At 39.4% G+C, this 18,554-nt stretch overlaps 2 protein-coding genes across 2 annotated transcripts in view; one reads left to right on the forward strand and one right to left on the reverse strand.

The window, feature by feature from the left end:
* c5h6orf89 (chromosome 5 C6orf89 homolog) overlaps positions 1-4,525 on the reverse strand; it is an 11,517-nt gene extending 6,992 nt beyond the window's left edge. Inside the window, exons 1-3 of the mRNA XM_084929127.1 lie at positions 4,031-4,525; positions 1,211-1,477; positions 761-926 (exon numbers count right to left, since the gene is read on the reverse strand). Coding sequence (XP_084785253.1) covers positions 761-926; positions 1,211-1,399 — 355 coding nt within the window. The 5' untranslated portion in view covers positions 1,400-1,477; positions 4,031-4,525. The remainder of the gene's footprint in view (positions 1-760; positions 927-1,210; positions 1,478-4,030) is intronic.
* A 667-nt stretch (positions 4,526-5,192) lies between these two features.
* nfs1 (NFS1 cysteine desulfurase) lies at positions 5,193-17,855 on the forward strand. The gene is made up of 13 exons (XM_084929129.1): positions 5,193-5,545; positions 10,465-10,535; positions 10,650-10,766; positions 12,161-12,244; positions 12,957-13,109; positions 13,315-13,408; positions 13,580-13,714; positions 14,127-14,284; positions 14,370-14,475; positions 14,809-14,890; positions 15,335-15,418; positions 15,659-15,748; positions 15,879-17,855. Exons 1-13 carry the CDS (start codon positions 5,440-5,442, stop codon positions 15,940-15,942), a joined length of 1,344 nt encoding a protein of 447 aa, XP_084785255.1. The 5' UTR covers positions 5,193-5,439; the 3' UTR covers positions 15,943-17,855.
* The last annotated feature ends 699 nt before the right edge of the window (positions 17,856-18,554 follow it).

An 18,554-nucleotide genomic window follows, 5' to 3' on the forward strand; every position in this document is an offset into this window, starting at 1 on the left:
CTCTAAGGATAGCTTCATTCTTGACAGAGCTGTCAGTGCTGTGCTACTGGAAAGTGAATTTCCCAGAGGAACCCACTCGAGGGATTAATAAAGTTTCGTCTAATCTAATCTAACTGCATGGGTTGATTTAATTTCTCCTAAATAAGTCACCTGTTTGGATTTCTTTTAAAGACCTATAGTCTGACGGATGTCATCTCCACTAACTCGAGTCATTGAAGTGGTTCATGTTTATGGTGCCTTTAGGGACATTTTTACTGGAATTAGTTTACTGCCCTAAAATTCTAGTATGTTTTATTTTAGTTTGTTTGTTACAGTGATTAGCAGATAGCACTGTCTGTGCACTGCCCCGTAAAGTTTATGCATACAGCTTACAGGTAGGCACTCAAGTCAAAGATATTATAATGATGAAACAGTTTTATTAAGTGTCCCTGCAAGTAACAGCATGCATAAACACAGGTCTACCCCTAAGCAGAGATGCAAAAAAAAAGTGTTTCTCCTTTTTGGTTTCAGTTTTTTTCTCAAATGGAGAACGAGTTTACGGAACAGTCATGTTTGCTGCTGCACACAAACGTCAAATTTAATTTAAACTGAAACGTCAAATATCTTCTGGATTGGCACATCCCAACTACAGCTCTCTGCTGAGGTGCTGAAATGAATCGTGCAATCCTAGGGTAATAAGGACTTTCTCGTTAGTAGGAAACGTTGGATTTTGTTTGTGTACGCATGTTTGTGACAGAACAAAAACTGAAACAACTCACACCTTGCAGGTTGTACTTCTTGGCGATGGGTAGGGAGAGCAGGCGGACGTGGCTGAGAGGGGACGACCAGTTATAGCAGCCCAGATTGACCAGTCCCAGCTGGGGAGCATTCTGGGGGTAGGTGAAGGCCAGCACCACCACCAGCAAGAAGCCAACAGCCACCACAAACTGAAGAGACAACACAAAGACTTTGCAACTCAGACAAATGTCTCCTTTATCAGGACAGCACATGAATAACCGTCTGTGAAGTGTAAACCTATTTTAGAGCAACAAAAAGAGCTGAGTCTTCTACAAAGTAAACTTATTGGATTTTCACACTTTAAATCTATCTTAAAACAGTCTTTCAAACTAATTACCAACACTACTGAACTAAAATTAAAACTAAGCCTCTCTATGTGTCAAAGGTCTTCAGTATTAATCTGTTTCAGCAATGTAATAATTTATATGTGGACCTTGATGGTGGCTCTCAGGATGGGAAACTGTGGGGGCTCTCTTCTGGGCTCGTTGGTCTCCAGGACCTGCTTGATGAACCTCTCGATCTCCCTCTCCGACATTCCGTAGCGGTAACCCGACTGACGGAGGATGTCGATGCTCTCGGACAGTTTATCATAAATACACGGCTCGCTCATCGTTGTCCCCATGATGGCGGCAGTGGCGACAGCTTCTTAGTCAAACGTGTCGATTTTCAGTTGCTAAAAACTCTTGGAGCATGGCGTCACCTGTGAAATAAACCAAGGGGTCAGCTGACATGTCACAGCTTTCAGCACTAGCAAGTTACCATCACTGAAGGTGCAGATGATGTGGAAATACTTCTATGTTTAATCTGAATGTGGCTGAAGGTTGCCCTCTTGGCCACTCACACAAACATGTTTGTTCTTCCAGACACTGTCACAAACCTTTCAAATGAATTTCTGGCTTTCATAACTAAAACATATTTTACAATATCATCCTTACTATCATCTTGATTTGTAAGATTAATACGGTGGATTTATTATCGTCATGCACAGTTGCAAAAATTATTTGACTTATTAGATCAGCTCTGCATGACTCTCAAAAGGTCCAGTACAAGTCTCATCTTGTACTCTACAAAAACTACTATAGAGCATCATTTATTAATAAACTTAAAGAAAATGGGGGTGCACCTTCTTTCACATAAAAATGCATACACTCTGACAAAGCCACAGCTTTTATTGATTTTTAAGAAGCTTGGTTGAGATCATCTGTGTGCCATATTCTCTTGTGTCAGTTACAGATAACTTTGCAAAACAGCCCTGTTTTGATAACATGAGGTTGGTGGCAACATTTACATTTGCAGCACTCCAAAAATGCCCGTTAAGAATGTTGCATGTATAATTTTTGAACTTCTTTTTCCTGACAGCAAGAATTAAAAACCCCACAGTGACAAGTACTTCTTTTACCATTCATTTCAAATAAAGGGTATATGATCTCTAAAGTCCTGTTCACAGACTTTAGAGATTTCGTACATTTAAATAGGTTCTCTTCACTATTTACTTGTGTATTTGTTTGTTTGTTTATTGCTATCTGATCTAGGGCTGCTCGATTATGGCAAAAATGATAATCACGATTATTTTCACTGAAATTGAGATCTCGATTATTTGACGATATTTATTTAACAATAACAATGTATTGAATAATGACTTTAAAGATTGTCAAAAAATAATATAAAATAGTGTGCAAATACTGATAACAGTGCAAATGTTTGCAATATAAAAAATAAATGAAAAATGTAAACATCTATGTTTAGTGAACTTTGCAGTGTTGCTCTGTGGTGCAGCTACGACACTGTAGCAAAGTTTACACACTATGTCTACTTGATCCACATAATGTTTCCACACCACTGAAGTTTTTTTTTTTACCTCTCTTTTCAACCAACTGCAGTCACTCTCCTCTCCAAATAACTTCTGCTTAGCTTTCCGAGCTTCCCTCGGGTCCTCTTTGTTGTGACACGTGTTCGAAATGCAGAGAGGTGCGCTCGATTTGCCACACGGAGCAGCGCGAGAGTAAAGCACGAGGGAGGGGCTAATAATCGGCTCAGTCATTTTTAATGATCGTTGAAAGCCCAGATCGTAATCGTGATTAAAATTCGATTAATTGAGCAGCCCTAATCTGATCATAATGAAACAAGTGATTCTTTCCAAAAGAAAGGGTGCAGGCCAAAGCAATGGCTTGCATACGATGCACCCCACATACATAAAACAAGGTTTAACCATCCAGAAAGTAACATTACAACAGAAAATATTACCAGATAGCCACAGTGTCAAAGCTGGAATCTGAGACTTGCACTTGTGGATCAGGACAATAATTAGAAACATGCAACCAAAACGTCCAAAGAAAAAAAAAAAAAAAACATTTAAAAGGTTTTGAAGTATCCTAGGCAAAGTCCAGGCTTAAGATGTTTTGGTATGACCTTAAAAAGGCTTTTTGTGCTTGAAAATCCAGAATTAAAACAATTTTGTCAATAAGGGTGGGCCACGGTGATGTGAAACACTCATTGCCAGTCATCACAAATGACTGCAAAGACTGCAGCTCTTGCTGCCAAGAGTGGCAAAAACAATCAGCTTTAGGGCAATTACTTTTTCACAAAGGGTCAGCCGGGTTTGTGTAGCTTTTTCAGTTTATAAATTAAACCATCATTTAAAAACTGTATGTTTTATTGACTTGGGTTTAATTTGTTTAATATTAAAATTTAACAAATTTAAAAATAAAGTAAAACACATACACACATCAAAAAGGAAAAAAAAGTGGACCCACACAGACTGTCCAGTGTAGGTAAACTGATAAATATTTCTCACTTATTTATGTTCCATAATAATATATATACGAAAAAACGACAAGCTACTATTACATATTACAGTGCAAATTCAGTTTCAGTGCGAACGTAATATCAGACTGAGACTCGGGAGTTAAATCCCCACAGTGTTTAGTTCTGCTTTTCACTCGTCGTTGTAAATAACAAGTAAGCATTGACGCTCATGTTGGTGTCTAACGTTCAGGAAACTAGTTTTCTCTTCTTTTTATTTTTAATAACTACGGTCAGTGCAGCTGCTACGGCCAGAAAACGCATGTAAATGTTAAATATAACACTACCTAATTTATTCGTTAATTTGACTAAAGCATAAACCCATCATATTATTTGATACGAATAAAAACAAAACCCCAAAACGTTTTTACCGTCCTTCCAGCAGCAGCATACTGACAGGTTAGCTCGTCTCTGCGCGCTTTCACATTACGAGCAGAAACCTCAAACTCACCTCAAAGCGAGATCCACCGCTCAAAAAGTTTAATTTTCCATCCCCGGTGTTTTTAAAAAATAATATATAAATAGGGTTTTTAAAAGTGACCTAGCTAGGTAGCTAATGAGCTACATTCGGCTTCTCTTCCGCTTCTACCTTTTCTTCTTCTTTATTGGGCGAACGTCAAAAAAGCGCCACCAGCTGGTATGGAGTTTAGGTCTGGATTTAAATATTGCATTATCCATCCATTCTCTTCGGGGTCGCTGGAGTCTATCCCAGCTGTCTTAGGGCAATTTTGGAATCGCCAATTAACCCGCCCCCAACGTCTTCGGACTGTGGGAAGAAGCCCGAGAGAACCAACGCAAACAGGGGAGAAGATGTAAAAACTCCTGATGGTGGAAGTGAACTCAGGACCTTCTATGCTGTGAGGAAACAGTGCGAACCACTTAACTCCTGAAATATACGCAAATAGTTATACAGTACAACACTTTCACCCAAAAATTTTACTGAAGCAAAAATAGATTATTTAAAAGTAGTGTATTCATAAGATGATGAAACATACTGAAACCACTTTGCACAAACTCGTTGCTTTATAGCCAACCAAAAAGCAGAAGCGGTACCAAAACACAGAAAATTAACGAATAAGAGTGGTGAACGTTCACAGGAACTCCCGCCTCCTATTTCCGTTTCTTGTGCAACCATGAAACGGCATCGACATCGAGCTGCGTCAAGCTATCAAAGTAACCGAGTGAAGACGCTGCAAAGAGGCGGAAGTTAAAATAATGGGATTTTTTTTAATGTATTGCACAATTTGTTTTGGCTGCAGAAGTCCCAAATTTTTGTGATAAAGAACATATTCCATTATCCTACTTAAATTAATTAACAGAAACCTGAAGTTTGTACCCTGTAAAGTCTAAGACATCATTACTGGTGACCCTAGTCCAATTCTATGATATTTTTTTACATTGTTACTTGCATTTATTTATCTGTTGCTTTTTCTCTCCCCTTGACAATCAGAGGACAAAAACCGCTATCAGTCCGACTGATAAAAATCCAAATATATGTGCATATTATTTACTTTTTTAGAAAATAATCCACTTTATATGAAGCAATGCTTATCATTGCGATGGTTGTGAAAAGCTTTTAATTTGAACGTCTCACACGGAAGTGTTCGGTGTTACGTATTCATCTTGACATTTGTGTTTATAACTGGACGTAACAGACAGGCGGCAACATCGCCGAACTTCACTCAAATTTAACCTTTTGTTTAAGTAGTGATATTTTGTTATTTCTATTTTCTTGCGGAGGAACCAGTGGGTTAAGCTGGTCTGTGCCAAGTTTTCTGTTTTGCTGGTGTTCAGCACGAACAGCGTGCTGTTTTTGACGGAGGTCAGCGGCTTTCCAGTTGAAGCCAGTCCACTGACAAGATGCTTGCCTCCGGTAGGACCGTGTCCTCCCGGCTGCTGAGGTCAACCGCGTGGCTTCCTCTCCGGCTGAGCTCCGAGCGGACGGCCGCTAGCTCCCCGCATAAAGGTAACAACAGCCCGGAGCAAAATGGGTAGCTTATTCCCCCAAGACCAACTAGCACGAAGCTAATCCCAAAGTGACGCAGTTTAGTAAGGAGGCAGGAAACTTCACAGCATCTGTAAACTGTCAGGTTAACTGACGACTTTAAAATCCATGTGAGGTCAGGAAAACCTAGAAAATACTAAATTAAAACACTCAGGGCTAGCGATTTTTCCAGTCGGGCTACCAAAATCTGTCTCTGCCCTGCCCGTCGGGCTATCATAGGAAAATATATTTCAATGCTTTTGCATTCTTTCGGAAATGTAGCTGGGTAATTATGTCATTGGCATCGGTGAGCCACTGTCAATATGTGACATATTGTAATCGCGTTTGAATTTGCGCTTGTTTTTTGCTTTCACTTTGCAATCGCGCGAACTGTTTTATAGAGAGCGACAGCACTGATTGGTGAGTGATGATAATTTGCGCACCAATTCCTCTGACATCGTCTTATCAATCGTTAGCTTACTATGCAAACATGACAAGTGAAATCTCCCGCAGCAAGCTTAAACATGTGAGAGGTTGATCGCGCAGAGAATCGCTGAGCGTTATGTGAGTGCGTGTGTAAAAGCAGCAGGATATATATTTTAGTTCTGCTGAGCCAAATAAGACAGGTCAGCGTGAAGAAGTGACAGCCAAAGAAAAGCTTACCACAAAACGGAAAAGTTATGACAAATCAGACTATAAGGCAAAAAGAAAGTGCAGCTTTATGGTTTCATGGACAAAAGAATTTCTGTGGCTGCGATATGATGAGCTATATAACCAGGGCTGCACATAAGTGGTCCGCAGGTGCGCATTCGCTGTCAAAATAAAAAACGTGCACAAGATAAGAAGTTGCAACGCGTGTTTGCGTACATAAGATTTTCTGGAGGAGGACAGACATTTGTTTAGAACTCTTAAAGATGTCGAAGAAGCAAGCTCCTTTAAGCAATTACTTTGTTGTTCCTCCACATCCAAAGAAATGTCAGAAGGAGTCCGAACCACAAAAGAAGCACGTATTCTCGGAAAAGTGTTTGCAGGAGGTGAGCTGGCTTCAAACAAATGATGAACGCACAGAGATGTGGTGCAGAATGTGCCGTGAAAATCCCACTCTAGCGGACAAAAACAGTGCCGTTTATATGGACGCAAACGCGCGTTGCAACTTCTTAAATGGTGCGCGTCTTTTATTTTGACAGCGAATGCGCACATGCGGACCACTTATGTGCACCCGTGTAAATAACATAATGTTCTGCCGGGTGTGTTGTTGCTTTTCCCTCGATTTCTGAGTCGACAAGCGCCTTTGTTACTGGGACCAGTCATTTTAAGAAAGGCCCCCATTTGAACCCATGAGAAATGCAAGAAATGCATTATTGCTCAGTCTGCAATATCTTTCCCAGAGCAAACACCAATTGCAAATAACATACTAAAAATAAACCTGAAAATCAGTTTAGAATAGCGTACTATGTTGCAAAGAGTGAACTACCACTGGCACAATTTAGCAGTCTTTGCAAACTTCAAAAAGCAAATGGCCTCGATCTTGGTTCCACTTGCCTCTTTCCCGTGACTTCAGTGGAAATTTAAAATTCAGGATCTGACACAGACTGATTCATGTCCTACACAGTTCTTACAAGTTCATAGAAATTTCTGTTCAATTAGAACCAAGTATTTGAGTTGATGATTGTAATTTTTATACAATGTTGTAATTTGTGTTTAAACAATTTTTTGATTAATGTTTTGTTTCCATTACAATATTATACTTTAATGTATAATATTGTAACGGAAACAAAACATCAATCAAAAAATTGCTCTCTTTTTTTATTCGGGCTACTTAAATTTATTTTGGGCTACCAAAAACTGAAGAGTCCCTGCCCGAAGGGCTACCAGGGATTTTGAAATTTTGCGAGCCCTGACACTAATAAACGGAAAGTTCACGAGCACTAGCTGACTGGCACAAGATGAAACAATCTTGTTAAATAACTGTTTTAAATAGATTTTATGTTCTGATATTCTCTGTGTCACTCTCCATTTTCATAATGTTAAAATCATGCACATTACTCTTGACTTCATTGCCAGATTGACAACATTTTTAGGGCCCGAGCACTAAAAGTGCGAAGGCCCTATTGTATCTGCTCCGTTTATTGTTGTTGTTATTGTTATTATTATTATTATTATTATTATTATTAGGGCCCGAGCACTAAAAGTGCGAAGGCCCTATTGTATCTGCTCCGTTTTTTTTATTATTATTATTATTATTATTATTATTATTATTATTGTTATTTCGGCAAATGAATCGGCCTTTTGAGGGCCTAAACATGCTCAAAAACTCATGAAATTTTGCACACGCATCAGGTCTGGTGAAAATTTACGTATTTTAATGTCCACAGACATGTCCAGGGAAAATTGGCTCAGTAGCGCCACCTAGAAAAATGAAAAACGCGAGCCCCCGGTGTGGGTATGACCTACATGTATGAAAGTCGGAACACATATCTAACCTTAGGAGACGCACAAAAAAGTCTATTATGGCCATGTCCTAAAAACAACAGGAAGTCCGCCATTTTGAAGTGAAGGTGACATTTTGGCTCTAATTTTGCCATTTCCATGCCTCGAACTTTTTCGAACTCCTCCTTGGGATTTGGTCATATGAGCTTCATATTTAGTCAGTCTCAACTACACACCCGGGCGGAGCTTTTGAGTTTTCGGGATACGGTGAGGCTGTGGCGCCATGGCGAATTTCGATGAGTCACCATGAAAATCTTATTGCCTCTCATGATGTCATACATTGTCCGATCTGGACCAAAGAGCACACATATGATAAGGCTCCATCCCTGAACAAATTTCAACTGCCACATTTGACATCAGGGAGAGCGCCACCTAGTGGGAACAGGAAATGTCATGTTTTACACTTTGGGGTACAGTATTGTGATGGGTGACATCTGCAACCTCAAATTTCCCCAGGAACGCCTTAAGGCAGGGGTGTCCAAACTTTTTTCACTGAGGGCCACATACATAAAAATATAGGAGGGGCTGGGCCACTTACTAGAAATTAGGTATATAACCTTAACTTTACTGTATTAAAGTTAGAAAAATCACTTAAAAGTGGTCAAATGTGTTATATTGTTGAATATAATTAAAGACAAAACTGCCTTTATCACAGCTTTCCATAAATGGATCTTTATTGATTTATTCAGAAAAAGCTTTGGTAGCTCATTCTCAGAACAGCAGCCTCAGAGTTCTTCTTAGACAGAAGATTTACAGTACAGAGAAAAAACAATAAAGGGGAAAATGGGATTCACCATGAAAAATGAAGTGGCTTTTGAGGGGCTTGGAAACTTTAAAAAGTCTTGAAATTTGGCCCACACCTCCAATGTGATGAAGGCTTTCTTGTTATGTGATCATTTTCATTGAAAATGGCTCCACAGCGCCCCCTACAAAATTTCAAAACATCAGCCCCTGCTCTCTGTTTTATCTATGAGTCTGAAACCTGGTAAGCTTATAGAAGATGTCAAGTGCAAAAAAGTCTCTTGGAGCAATATGCCAAATCAAACAGGAAGTCAGCCATTTTAAAATTAATGTGTCATTTTGGCGACATTTTCCCCTCTTTTTAGGCCTCGTACTTTGACGAACTCCTACAAGGGATTTCATCAGAACGACATGATCTCCAGCGCAGGGAATCTAAAGACCTTTGTGATGTTAAATTGCAAAGCTTTTTGCAATCAACAAAAAGGGGTGGTCATGGCGGCACGTGGAGTTTCAATCACTCACCAGAAAGTAGTAATCTGCTGTCACTCAAAAACACAATATCCAGTCTCTTCTAAAGGTCGCAGGCATGAGTCGAGAGTCAAGCTCGGAAACGTTTGTTATGCCATTTGTCAGAAATGGTTAGAGCGCCACCTAGTGGGACGACTATACTCATCATTGAATGAGATGAAATGTTAGCTGGTGGTTAAATGCATGAATTCCATCAATTTGACATCAGATCGGACGTGCTGGTTTTAGGTGTTGGGCGTGGCTCGACGTGTCGGGGTGCGAGGGCCCTCGTAACGCTGCTTGCAGCTTTCATTTTTAATGTATTTTATACAAAAATGCGTTAAAAATACGGAGTCAGGCCGAAATTTGTGCTCATTGTCTCCACACAGATGAGTCAGTCTAGAGAAGTAAAAATTAATTAATCTATTCATTTGTGGTCATTAGTGCATTAGTTAATTCATGAGACTAATGGGAAGATTGTTGTTCTGCTTATTAAATGAGGCAGAATAAAGACCAGTTCCACGTTCTTTCTTTTTATATATAAAATAAGCACAAAGAAAAATGCTACTGTTATATATTCCATACAAATATGCCTTGACACTGAGTCAGGGTTGTTGTTGTTTTTTTTTTTTTATTTAATTTTTTTATCTGAGTTTTTAAATTTTGTTTGGCTGTAAAAGCACAATTGATGATGGATTTAACTAATTGATGACCTCCTGCCTGGTACAGATTTATGACCCAGCATGTTATTCCAGATCTGATTAAACCAGCTGAATAAAAATGCCGTTTTCAGGCAGATCTTTAAGTCTCATAAAACACTGAATTGAGTTTCCTTGTTCAGTTTAAAAAAAAAAAAAAAACAAAAGTGGAAAAATCACATTGACGTAATGAACAGCTTGTGACTTTAGTGATTTACGAACTTCTAATTAAACATTAAACATTTTCTTTAGCATTTAGTTAATCCATTTTTCAATTTACTGGCAGTTACCTAGGTCAAGGTGAATAAAAAAAATAATTCAAGGCCATATTGTCTTAACAGTTTTCCCTTTGAGTTCACAATTTAAATGCTGTTTTTTTTTTTTTTTTTTTTTTACATTAATAAATTTAATGCGGGCTTAAAAATGGCTTTAAATGTCTTAAATATACTGTAATTTATGCTGCAGAGTTGATCAAGAAACATGAACAGGATGAGCCTCGCCCCCTCTACATGGACTTCCAGGCAACCACTCCCATGGTAACTGTTACTAAGCACTTTGTCACTTTTACAAGCTTTTACAGCTGATGTCAGAGAGAGTTGGACATAAAGCTGGTTGTACTTAGAGTTTCATATGTTTGTGTGTGTCTTTAGGATCCCAGGGTGCTGGATGCCATGTTGCCGTACCAGGTGAATTACTACGGTAACCCTCACTCCAGAACGCATGCCTACGGCTGGGAGAGTGAATCCGCTATGGAGACCGCTAGGAAGGTAGAGAGCTGCTCCATCTTTAGAAAAGTGGGCTGTGCTTATTTACACTTTCTTTGCAGGTAGTAAAAGGACAGTAACATCTAGTCCTTTTACTGAAAAAATCTGGTCCATGTATCACTTTGGCTTGCTCAGTTGTAGCTGTGGTATGCAAAGAGATGCAGGCCTCATACAAGCTAGTGAGCACACCAAAGTCGAGCGCTGATGCTGAATGTTTGAATTCAGCATCAGCGCTCCGACATTAATATTTGTAACCTACAAAATGTGCATGTTTCACCGAGAGTCACTGACTGATGTTGCTATATGTCTATGGCTACGTTCACACTGTAGGTCTTAATGCTCAATTACGATTTTTTGATCAAATCCGATTTTTTTTTGTCTGGTTGTTCACACTACAAATAAAATGTGACAGCAAACGTTCTCTAGTGTGAACGCTCAAAGCGGCCCGCATGCGCAAAAGAAGACGTCACACACAACGCGCTCTGTTTAGACCCAGAGCAAACAATATTGTTTGACTGATGGCCCTTAATATAAAGACTTTGGACTTTACGTTTCCCAATTTTTGCTTTAAGTTATTTTGTTATTTACATAATAATGTAAATAACCTAATAATTATCCTTATTGCTGTTTTAGAGGAGCGGTGCTTCAAAGGATAGTTGCAGATTTCTGTCAGAATCTGCAGATTATACAGTACAAATAAAATGCTCACGTTGTCAACAGTTTCACTGACATCTACACGGGATGGCCAGGAAGCGTTCGCGATGTCTTCTCGGGCGCTTCTCCGGAGCTGATAATTGCCGTCTGTCTTGTGTCAGTGACGTAAAAGACGGATTTAATGCGACATGTCCGTTCAAACAGCAGTCGCTTTCTAAAACATCGGATATGTATCGGATTCAGTACCACATACGAAAGTGACCTAGATCGGATTTGAAAATATCGGATTTGTGCCGTTCACACTGTCATACCATGATCGGATATGGGTCGCATAGGGTCAAAAAAAATCAGATTTGATGCGCTTTCGCCAGCAGTGTGAACGTAGCCTATGTATGTATATATTTATGCTTATGTATATATGCACGCCAACACACTGAACAGGTATTATGTCCACTGACAGGTGAAGTTTATCTCTTCATCATGGCAGCTGTTAGTGAATGGAATATATTAGGGAACAAGTGAGCATTTTGTCCTCAAAGTTTATGCGTTAAAAGCAGGAAAAATGGCCACGCATAAGAATTTGAGCAAATTTCTCAATGGCCAAATTGTGATGGCCACTGGGGCGGAGTTAGAGCATCACCAGAACACATGTTCAAAATTCAAAATTAGAAACACAAATTAGAAACATGTGAATCTGTTTGGTGTTGTTTTGTTTTTTTCCCCTTTTCTTTCTCTCTGAGCAGCAGGTGGCTGATCTGATTGGAGCCGATCCCAGAGAGATCGTTTTCACCAGCGGAGCCACAGAGTCCAACAACATGGCTATCAAGGTCCTACTCTCTTGACCGTAATCACTTTCTCTCACACAAACACACACAGGTTTTGTTTTGGTGAAAACTGATCAAAAATATAAAATGCAGACAACAGATTAAAACTACAACTCTTACAAAATAAGAACACTGTAAAAAACAAAGTGATAAACTACATGAGAAATAAAAAACACATAAAACAGTAAGAGCAAATTCAGAATGTGAACTGATTAATAAAACTCCTTAAAACAAAACTGTCATTAACAAAACTCTTTGTATTGTTAATGATTTGGATGCTTCTTCTGAATCAAACTATACAATATTGAAATGCAAAAACTTGTGATAAAATGGAATTTGTCAACCACGTTGAGAACATTTAATTAAAAGAAATTTTCTATGCACACGAGGCAAATAAGTCAACTGACAGGAAGAAGTAGCATCTGTTTTCACTGTTTCACTGAAACAAACTACTTCACTTCAGTCCACTTGGATTGCCTTACCAAAGACACCATGTGTAGCAAAGAACAAGTAATAAAAGCAAGAATAGAGGAAGCAAATTAAAGTCATGCTGCTGTCGATTCTGATTTACTGGAATTATAAATGAGGTCATTGAATTAATGCTAAAAAGAAACGAGCAGTAGCCACAAACTGGATTCACAACTCCAGAAAGTGCTAGAATCAGAGAAAATCTTAAAACTTTTTCCCCTTTAACCCAGTGTGTTCTCTCCTGTAGGGTGTAGCCCGGTTCTACAAGGCCAAAAAACGTCATGTGATCACCACTCAGACCGAGCATAAGTGCGTCTTAGACTCGTGTCGGATTCTGGAGTCCGAAGGATTCGATGTTACTTACCTGCCGGTCCAGAACAATGGACTGCTAGACCTAGAGGTAAACGTGCAGCGACAAAAAGAGAGATCACGCAGACAACAACCAGAATATTGTCTGTGTGAACATATTAAAAACTGGCAGCTATCTTTACAATACCTCTGGGCAGTGAAGCCTGTATTTATTATTTGACCTCCATTTGTAGCGTTACAGAATTCATGAGTTATTGTGTCTGTGAGTCTGACTACATGTTTGTTTGTGTGTTCAGTTGTTGGAGGCCTCCATCCGCACTGACACCTCTTTGGTGTCGGTGATGACCGTGAACAACGAGATCGGAGTCAAGCAGCCCATCAAGGAGATTGGTAAGCATAGCAAATCAAACACACACGAAATGCTCACAATCACGCACTTATAATATCCGCATCTAAATAGTTTTGTCAGTTTTACTGGATAAATCAAGACTATTCGCTTTATGCGGAGCCCAGCTGAGAGCTCTGATCAGAGTAATGAGCTTGAACTCTTTCTATCTACAGGTCAGATTTGTCGCTCAAAAGGAGTCTTCTTCCACACTGATGCTGCTCAGGCCGTTGGGAAGATTCCCATCAGCATCTCTGACTGGAAGATCGATCTGATGTCCATCAGTGGTCACAAGATTTATGGACCCAAAGGTCAGCTTTAGTAGCAGTACCAGTAGGTGGCATAACTCTAAACCGATCGATAGGCAGGTGAGATAGTTTGTTGAGCTCATTTGTCAGTGCCCATTTCCATTTTTATATAAATTGTATAAAACTAGAAATGGCTAAATTTTCCCACAGAAATGTGTTTTGGTTTTAAAAATTAAACAAAATACACGCAGGTGAAATATGAAGCAGGAAAGATGGCAAAAAGTATGTATGTATATAGTATGTATGTATAAGCGTGTAGGTTGTTTATATGAAGATTTTTTTTTTCTTTTTTTTAAATCAGCAGAGTTTCCCTGTTAATTTTTTCAATCACCTGTCAAAGTCGGAGTTTGATTATCTTTGAAAAGATACACGTGAAATGGTGTAAAAGCAAAAATACTTACGTATGTGTGTCCAGGTGTGGGTGCGTTGTACGTGCGTCGGAGGCCAAGGGTGCGTTTGGAGCCAATACAGAACGGTGGCGGGCAGGAGAGGGGGCTGCGCTCTGGCACTGTCCCCACCCCACTGGCTGTTGGACTGGGAGCTGCCTGTAGCATCGCCCAGGAGGAGATGGAGGTAAAATAACCAAAGTCAAACATCCAAAAAACCTTCCCAGACGATGCTACATTTCAGGGGGATTAGTGCATGTTTGTTTGTTTAGTATGATCATCAGCGGGTGTCCATGCTGGCTAATCGTCTGATCCAGAAGGTCATGTCTGAGATTCCTGATGTCATCATGAATGGAGATCCAGAACAGCGTTACCCTGGTAAACACATATGTTTGTTTAGCAGTCTTTATGAGGACATTTATTAGCGTAAGACATTTCTTAACTTTAGCCTATACCTAATTCTAAACTGAACCTCGAATCCAACTCTTAAACTGTAAAGTGTTAAAGTGCTCCTTGTAACTAAACTGGTTTTATAATACGCTAATAAATTCTATGTAGAAATGAAACTCAGTGCTGCTGCTGCAGGCTAGAGTTTAAACCAAAATTGATTTACAAGTGAGTGAAGATTTTTGAAGTTAATGTTTTTGAAGTGTTTTTGTTGGAAGTTGGACTAACACCTTTGATTGTGTTTGTGTGTCTGGGTGTTTTCAGGCTGTGTCAACCTTTCTTTTGCCTACGTGGAGGGCGAGAGTCTGCTGATGGCACTGAAGGATGTTGCTCTGTCATCAGGGAGGTCAGATACAAACTTTTTTTCACGCACATATGTCCAACTTTTGAGTGTAACTTTACCCACTGCATCAAAAAGTTAGAAAATCGGCATGGTTTTGAGAGGATGGAAGTGTTGATTGATTTGTGTACTATTTATGAATCAAGTGTCCTGCCACCTGTGTGGTCATGGTAGGATTCCTACATTAGCTTCTCTTTGTTGGCTACTTTTTAAATCTGGAATTAAATCATTCTCCTATCACACAAAGTCCTGAATGCCTTGAGCATCTCCACTGCCCACTTTTCGTTCCCTATCTTCTGCTCAAGTTCACAGAAACACTTTTAACATAAATGTCAGTTTCAACACCAGCATTGAGAGTACAGTTACATGCTTAATGTACAGTTCAAAAGCCTCATATTAATGTGCATGAAGTCTCTAAAGATGACTGAATATTTGTGTCTGTGTGCGCAGTGCGTGTACTTCAGCGTCTTTGGAGCCATCATACGTCCTCAGAGCTATTGGAGCAGATGAAGATCTGGCTCACTCTTCCATCAGGTAACAATACCTCCTGTAACCTGGATTTTGATAAAAACTGCAACTCCCCAGAAGTTTAATAATGATCTTCCTTGTGCTTCGTAACACTTTTCTTCACATTGATCAGACTTAGCAATCAAAGTGATTAAATCCACAGAAAACAAAGCTGTTTATAAACTTGTATAACCAGGAAATGGTTACCAACAGCCTTTCATGTTCTCTAGTTTCAGGTTTAAATGTCTGTGTTTGTGTCTGTGGCAGGTTTGGTATTGGCAGGTTCACCACTGAAAAAGAGGTTGACTACACAGCAGAGAAATGCATCGACCAGGTCCGCAGACTCAGAGAGATGAGGTAAAGTCAGCTCTCAGACACTATCGTGCAGACGCTGATTTTACTTTACATTCATAAAATTGATACAAAATTTTGAACGATAACCTTGTTTTCTCTAACCTGCCTCTTTGCCTCTCTTTCTGTCTGTCAGTCCTCTGTGGGAGATGAGTCAGGAAGGCATCGACCTGAAGAGCATCAACTGGGCGCAGCATTAGGCTTCTTCCACTTCTTGCCCACTTTGACATGATAGTTCCCAAAAGACTGAGGGAACAGACCAGCTTTTTCTTCCTGTAAACAAACACGCACAAACTCCCTGTCGTCTGTCTGTAGCTGTAGCTCAGTGTCTCTGTAGAAGCTCCTCCAGTTGCTCTCTCTCAGGAGATGTTGCTCAGACAGTTGACCAACGCACATCAATCTCTTATTTTTCTTCTGTTGCCCAGAAGGTTGCTTCTTTATCTCAGATGATACATCCTCTTTGGTTGTCTCAAACAAAATATGGTATTGATTGTGCGACATGTCCATCAGTGGCCGATTTGGGGCTTTGATCAACAAAGACTGCCCGCAAACAAAAAATTGAGACAGACATCCAGGACCATGTTTTCACAGCAGGGCTACTCAAAAAAAGCAGTTATTCAGAATACAATAGTAAAGGATAAACCAGTCGGCACATGTCGTATTTTTTAATAAAGGTTAGGGGAAAACAAATTTGTGGGCACACACACAAACCAAAACAATTGGTTGTAAAGTCAAAAAACCCTCTCTCTATGACTAAGAAGAAACCCTTTTATACTTATGTCTCTGTCCTTATTATTTTTTTCTAAAAACATTGCAGCACTGTAATCAACTATGCATCCATCGCACAATTTGATATGCATCGGTATCGGTGACCAAGATTTGTCTAAAACTGGTCTTGCACAGTGTGACAGACATGCAGTAAATGGCACAGAGGCGCTTTTAATCTGACTCTTTAGGTGATTTGACTTCACCTAATCTAACATCTTGATGACTTTTACACTTGTTTCACTAATGCACTCATGAGCGTGTCTGTGGGAAATGGAAGTTACACACAGTACCGTCCAAATCATGAAGTGGTCAATGTGGCAGGCAGGTTGAAATGCAACATTGTTTTGTTATGACACTGCAATTAGTAGAAGCTTTGTAGGCCCACACATTGTAGCTGTGTACTGTCATTTGTCAAATATATCTCAGTAATGTAGTGTAAAAGACTTCAAACTGGAGTGAAACTGAATATTGAAAGACCTGATCAGACATTCACACAACTAGAACAAAATAATTTATAATTTACTGAGTCAAGCAGTCCAGCGATCCAACTGACCAATTGATGACAAGTTTTGATATTATCTTGAGAATGAACCTGCTGTGGAGAAGCACGAATGTACGTGTGACCAACACAGTTACTGTTTACTCTTGCTAAATGTGACCGAGCTTTGTGATACCATCACACTCACATTAAACCCAAAGATAGCCACATAAATTAGGAAAAAATAAAACACGGGCAACAATCTAAGTGATAAAAGAATCGGAACAAAGCTGTGTTGCTTCAGCAAAGCTGGAAAGAGCAACTGAAGGCAGCAGGATGTGATGATTCACCCAGTATTTATTTGAGTCAGACCTTTTCACTAGATTCACAGGCTTATCTCTCCAGCTCTGTTTATAGGTTATAAACTGCCCTCTCTGTCTCATGCTCTTGTCTTATCATCCCACATCAGCGTTTATTATTCATTCAGTGGTAGCATGTTGGCGTATGATCAGCAGTTCTCAGTGAAATATCCAACGAGACAGTGTTAGCAGCAGCGGTTTCATTGTTCTGTTAGTCAGGAACACTCTACAAGTCTGCAGCCCTGATTTTTAAAGTCACACGTGTCCGTGGCTTATGACAGGAAATACAAGATGATTGTGAAAATCTAAACAAAAATAAACAATTGGTTAAAAAATGTGGGTGTCTAAGACTACACTATCTGGGGGGGATTCTTGTATTGTGTTCTTGGATGTATCTGGAGCCTCTTTTTGATATATTTACTCGTTTCCTGCATCTACTGTCTTCGACTGTTACATGTTATTGCACATTAGTATCCAATAAAATTGCTGCTTCTGGTTATGCTATCAACTTTTGATGTATTTTATTTGTGTTTATTGTTTTTTCAACTCAGATTCTCAAAACAGTTTTGATGATGTCTGAATGCGTTTTTCACATTGCTCCACGGGTTGCAGAGAGTTCAACCTGAGGTAGTTTGACCATTCCATTATAAGATAAAATAAGATGGATCTTCTTTGCCCTGGAGATCAGAAATTTTTATAGCAGATAAAATTTCAGTTAAACACCACGAATGTCTGTGACTGTAAAACTCCAAATCTGTCCGTCCACAGACTCTTATGCAATCAGGAGTTTAGCAACCAAACATGGCACAGTTACGTCTTAGGCCCCTGTATGTATGTATAATCTGTGCAAAAGTCTTGCACCACTCATGTCTTCCCATTTTGCTTCCAGTAAACACCGAAATATACCATACGAATTTATCTCTGAAAAATAAAGATAGTCTTACCAAATAATAACTTTCACATTTGCTAGAACTGTACAACCCCTGTTTTTACCCAACAAAAAATGTATATAATAATATAGTAATTGTATAGTATATTATAAAATATTCGTAATTTTATAATCTACAAAAACAACTTAAGTTGTCAAGAATGATTAAAGGTGCAGTGGAATAGATAAGGAAAGGTCTACTAAACTACTTAATTCCCCCAGTCGACAGGTGGCGATGTCGCTCAATCAGGATTTCCCCAGCTGCGTGTTCTCGCGTCA

The sequence above is a fragment of the Perissodus microlepis genome, chromosome 5, assembly GCF_051167445.1.
Source record: "Perissodus microlepis isolate ML-2025 ecotype Zambia chromosome 5, ASM5116744v1, whole genome shotgun sequence".
Classification (NCBI taxonomy): domain Eukaryota; kingdom Metazoa; phylum Chordata; class Actinopteri; order Cichliformes; family Cichlidae; genus Perissodus; species Perissodus microlepis.

Bases quoted from the DNA above. Each gene is read 5' to 3' on its own strand.
- nfs1 (XM_084929129.1), top strand. From the start codon at position 5,440: ATGCTTGCCTCCGGTAGGACCGTGTCCTCCCGGCTGCTGAGGTCAACC. The intron at 10,767-12,160 runs GTAGAGAGCTGC...CTCTCTGAGCAG, and splicing joins CTATGGAGACCGCTAGGAAG to CAGGTGGCTGATCTGATTGG. The intron at 13,715-14,126 runs GTCAGCTTTAGT...ATGTGTGTCCAG, and splicing joins CAAGATTTATGGACCCAAAG to GTGTGGGTGCGTTGTACGTG.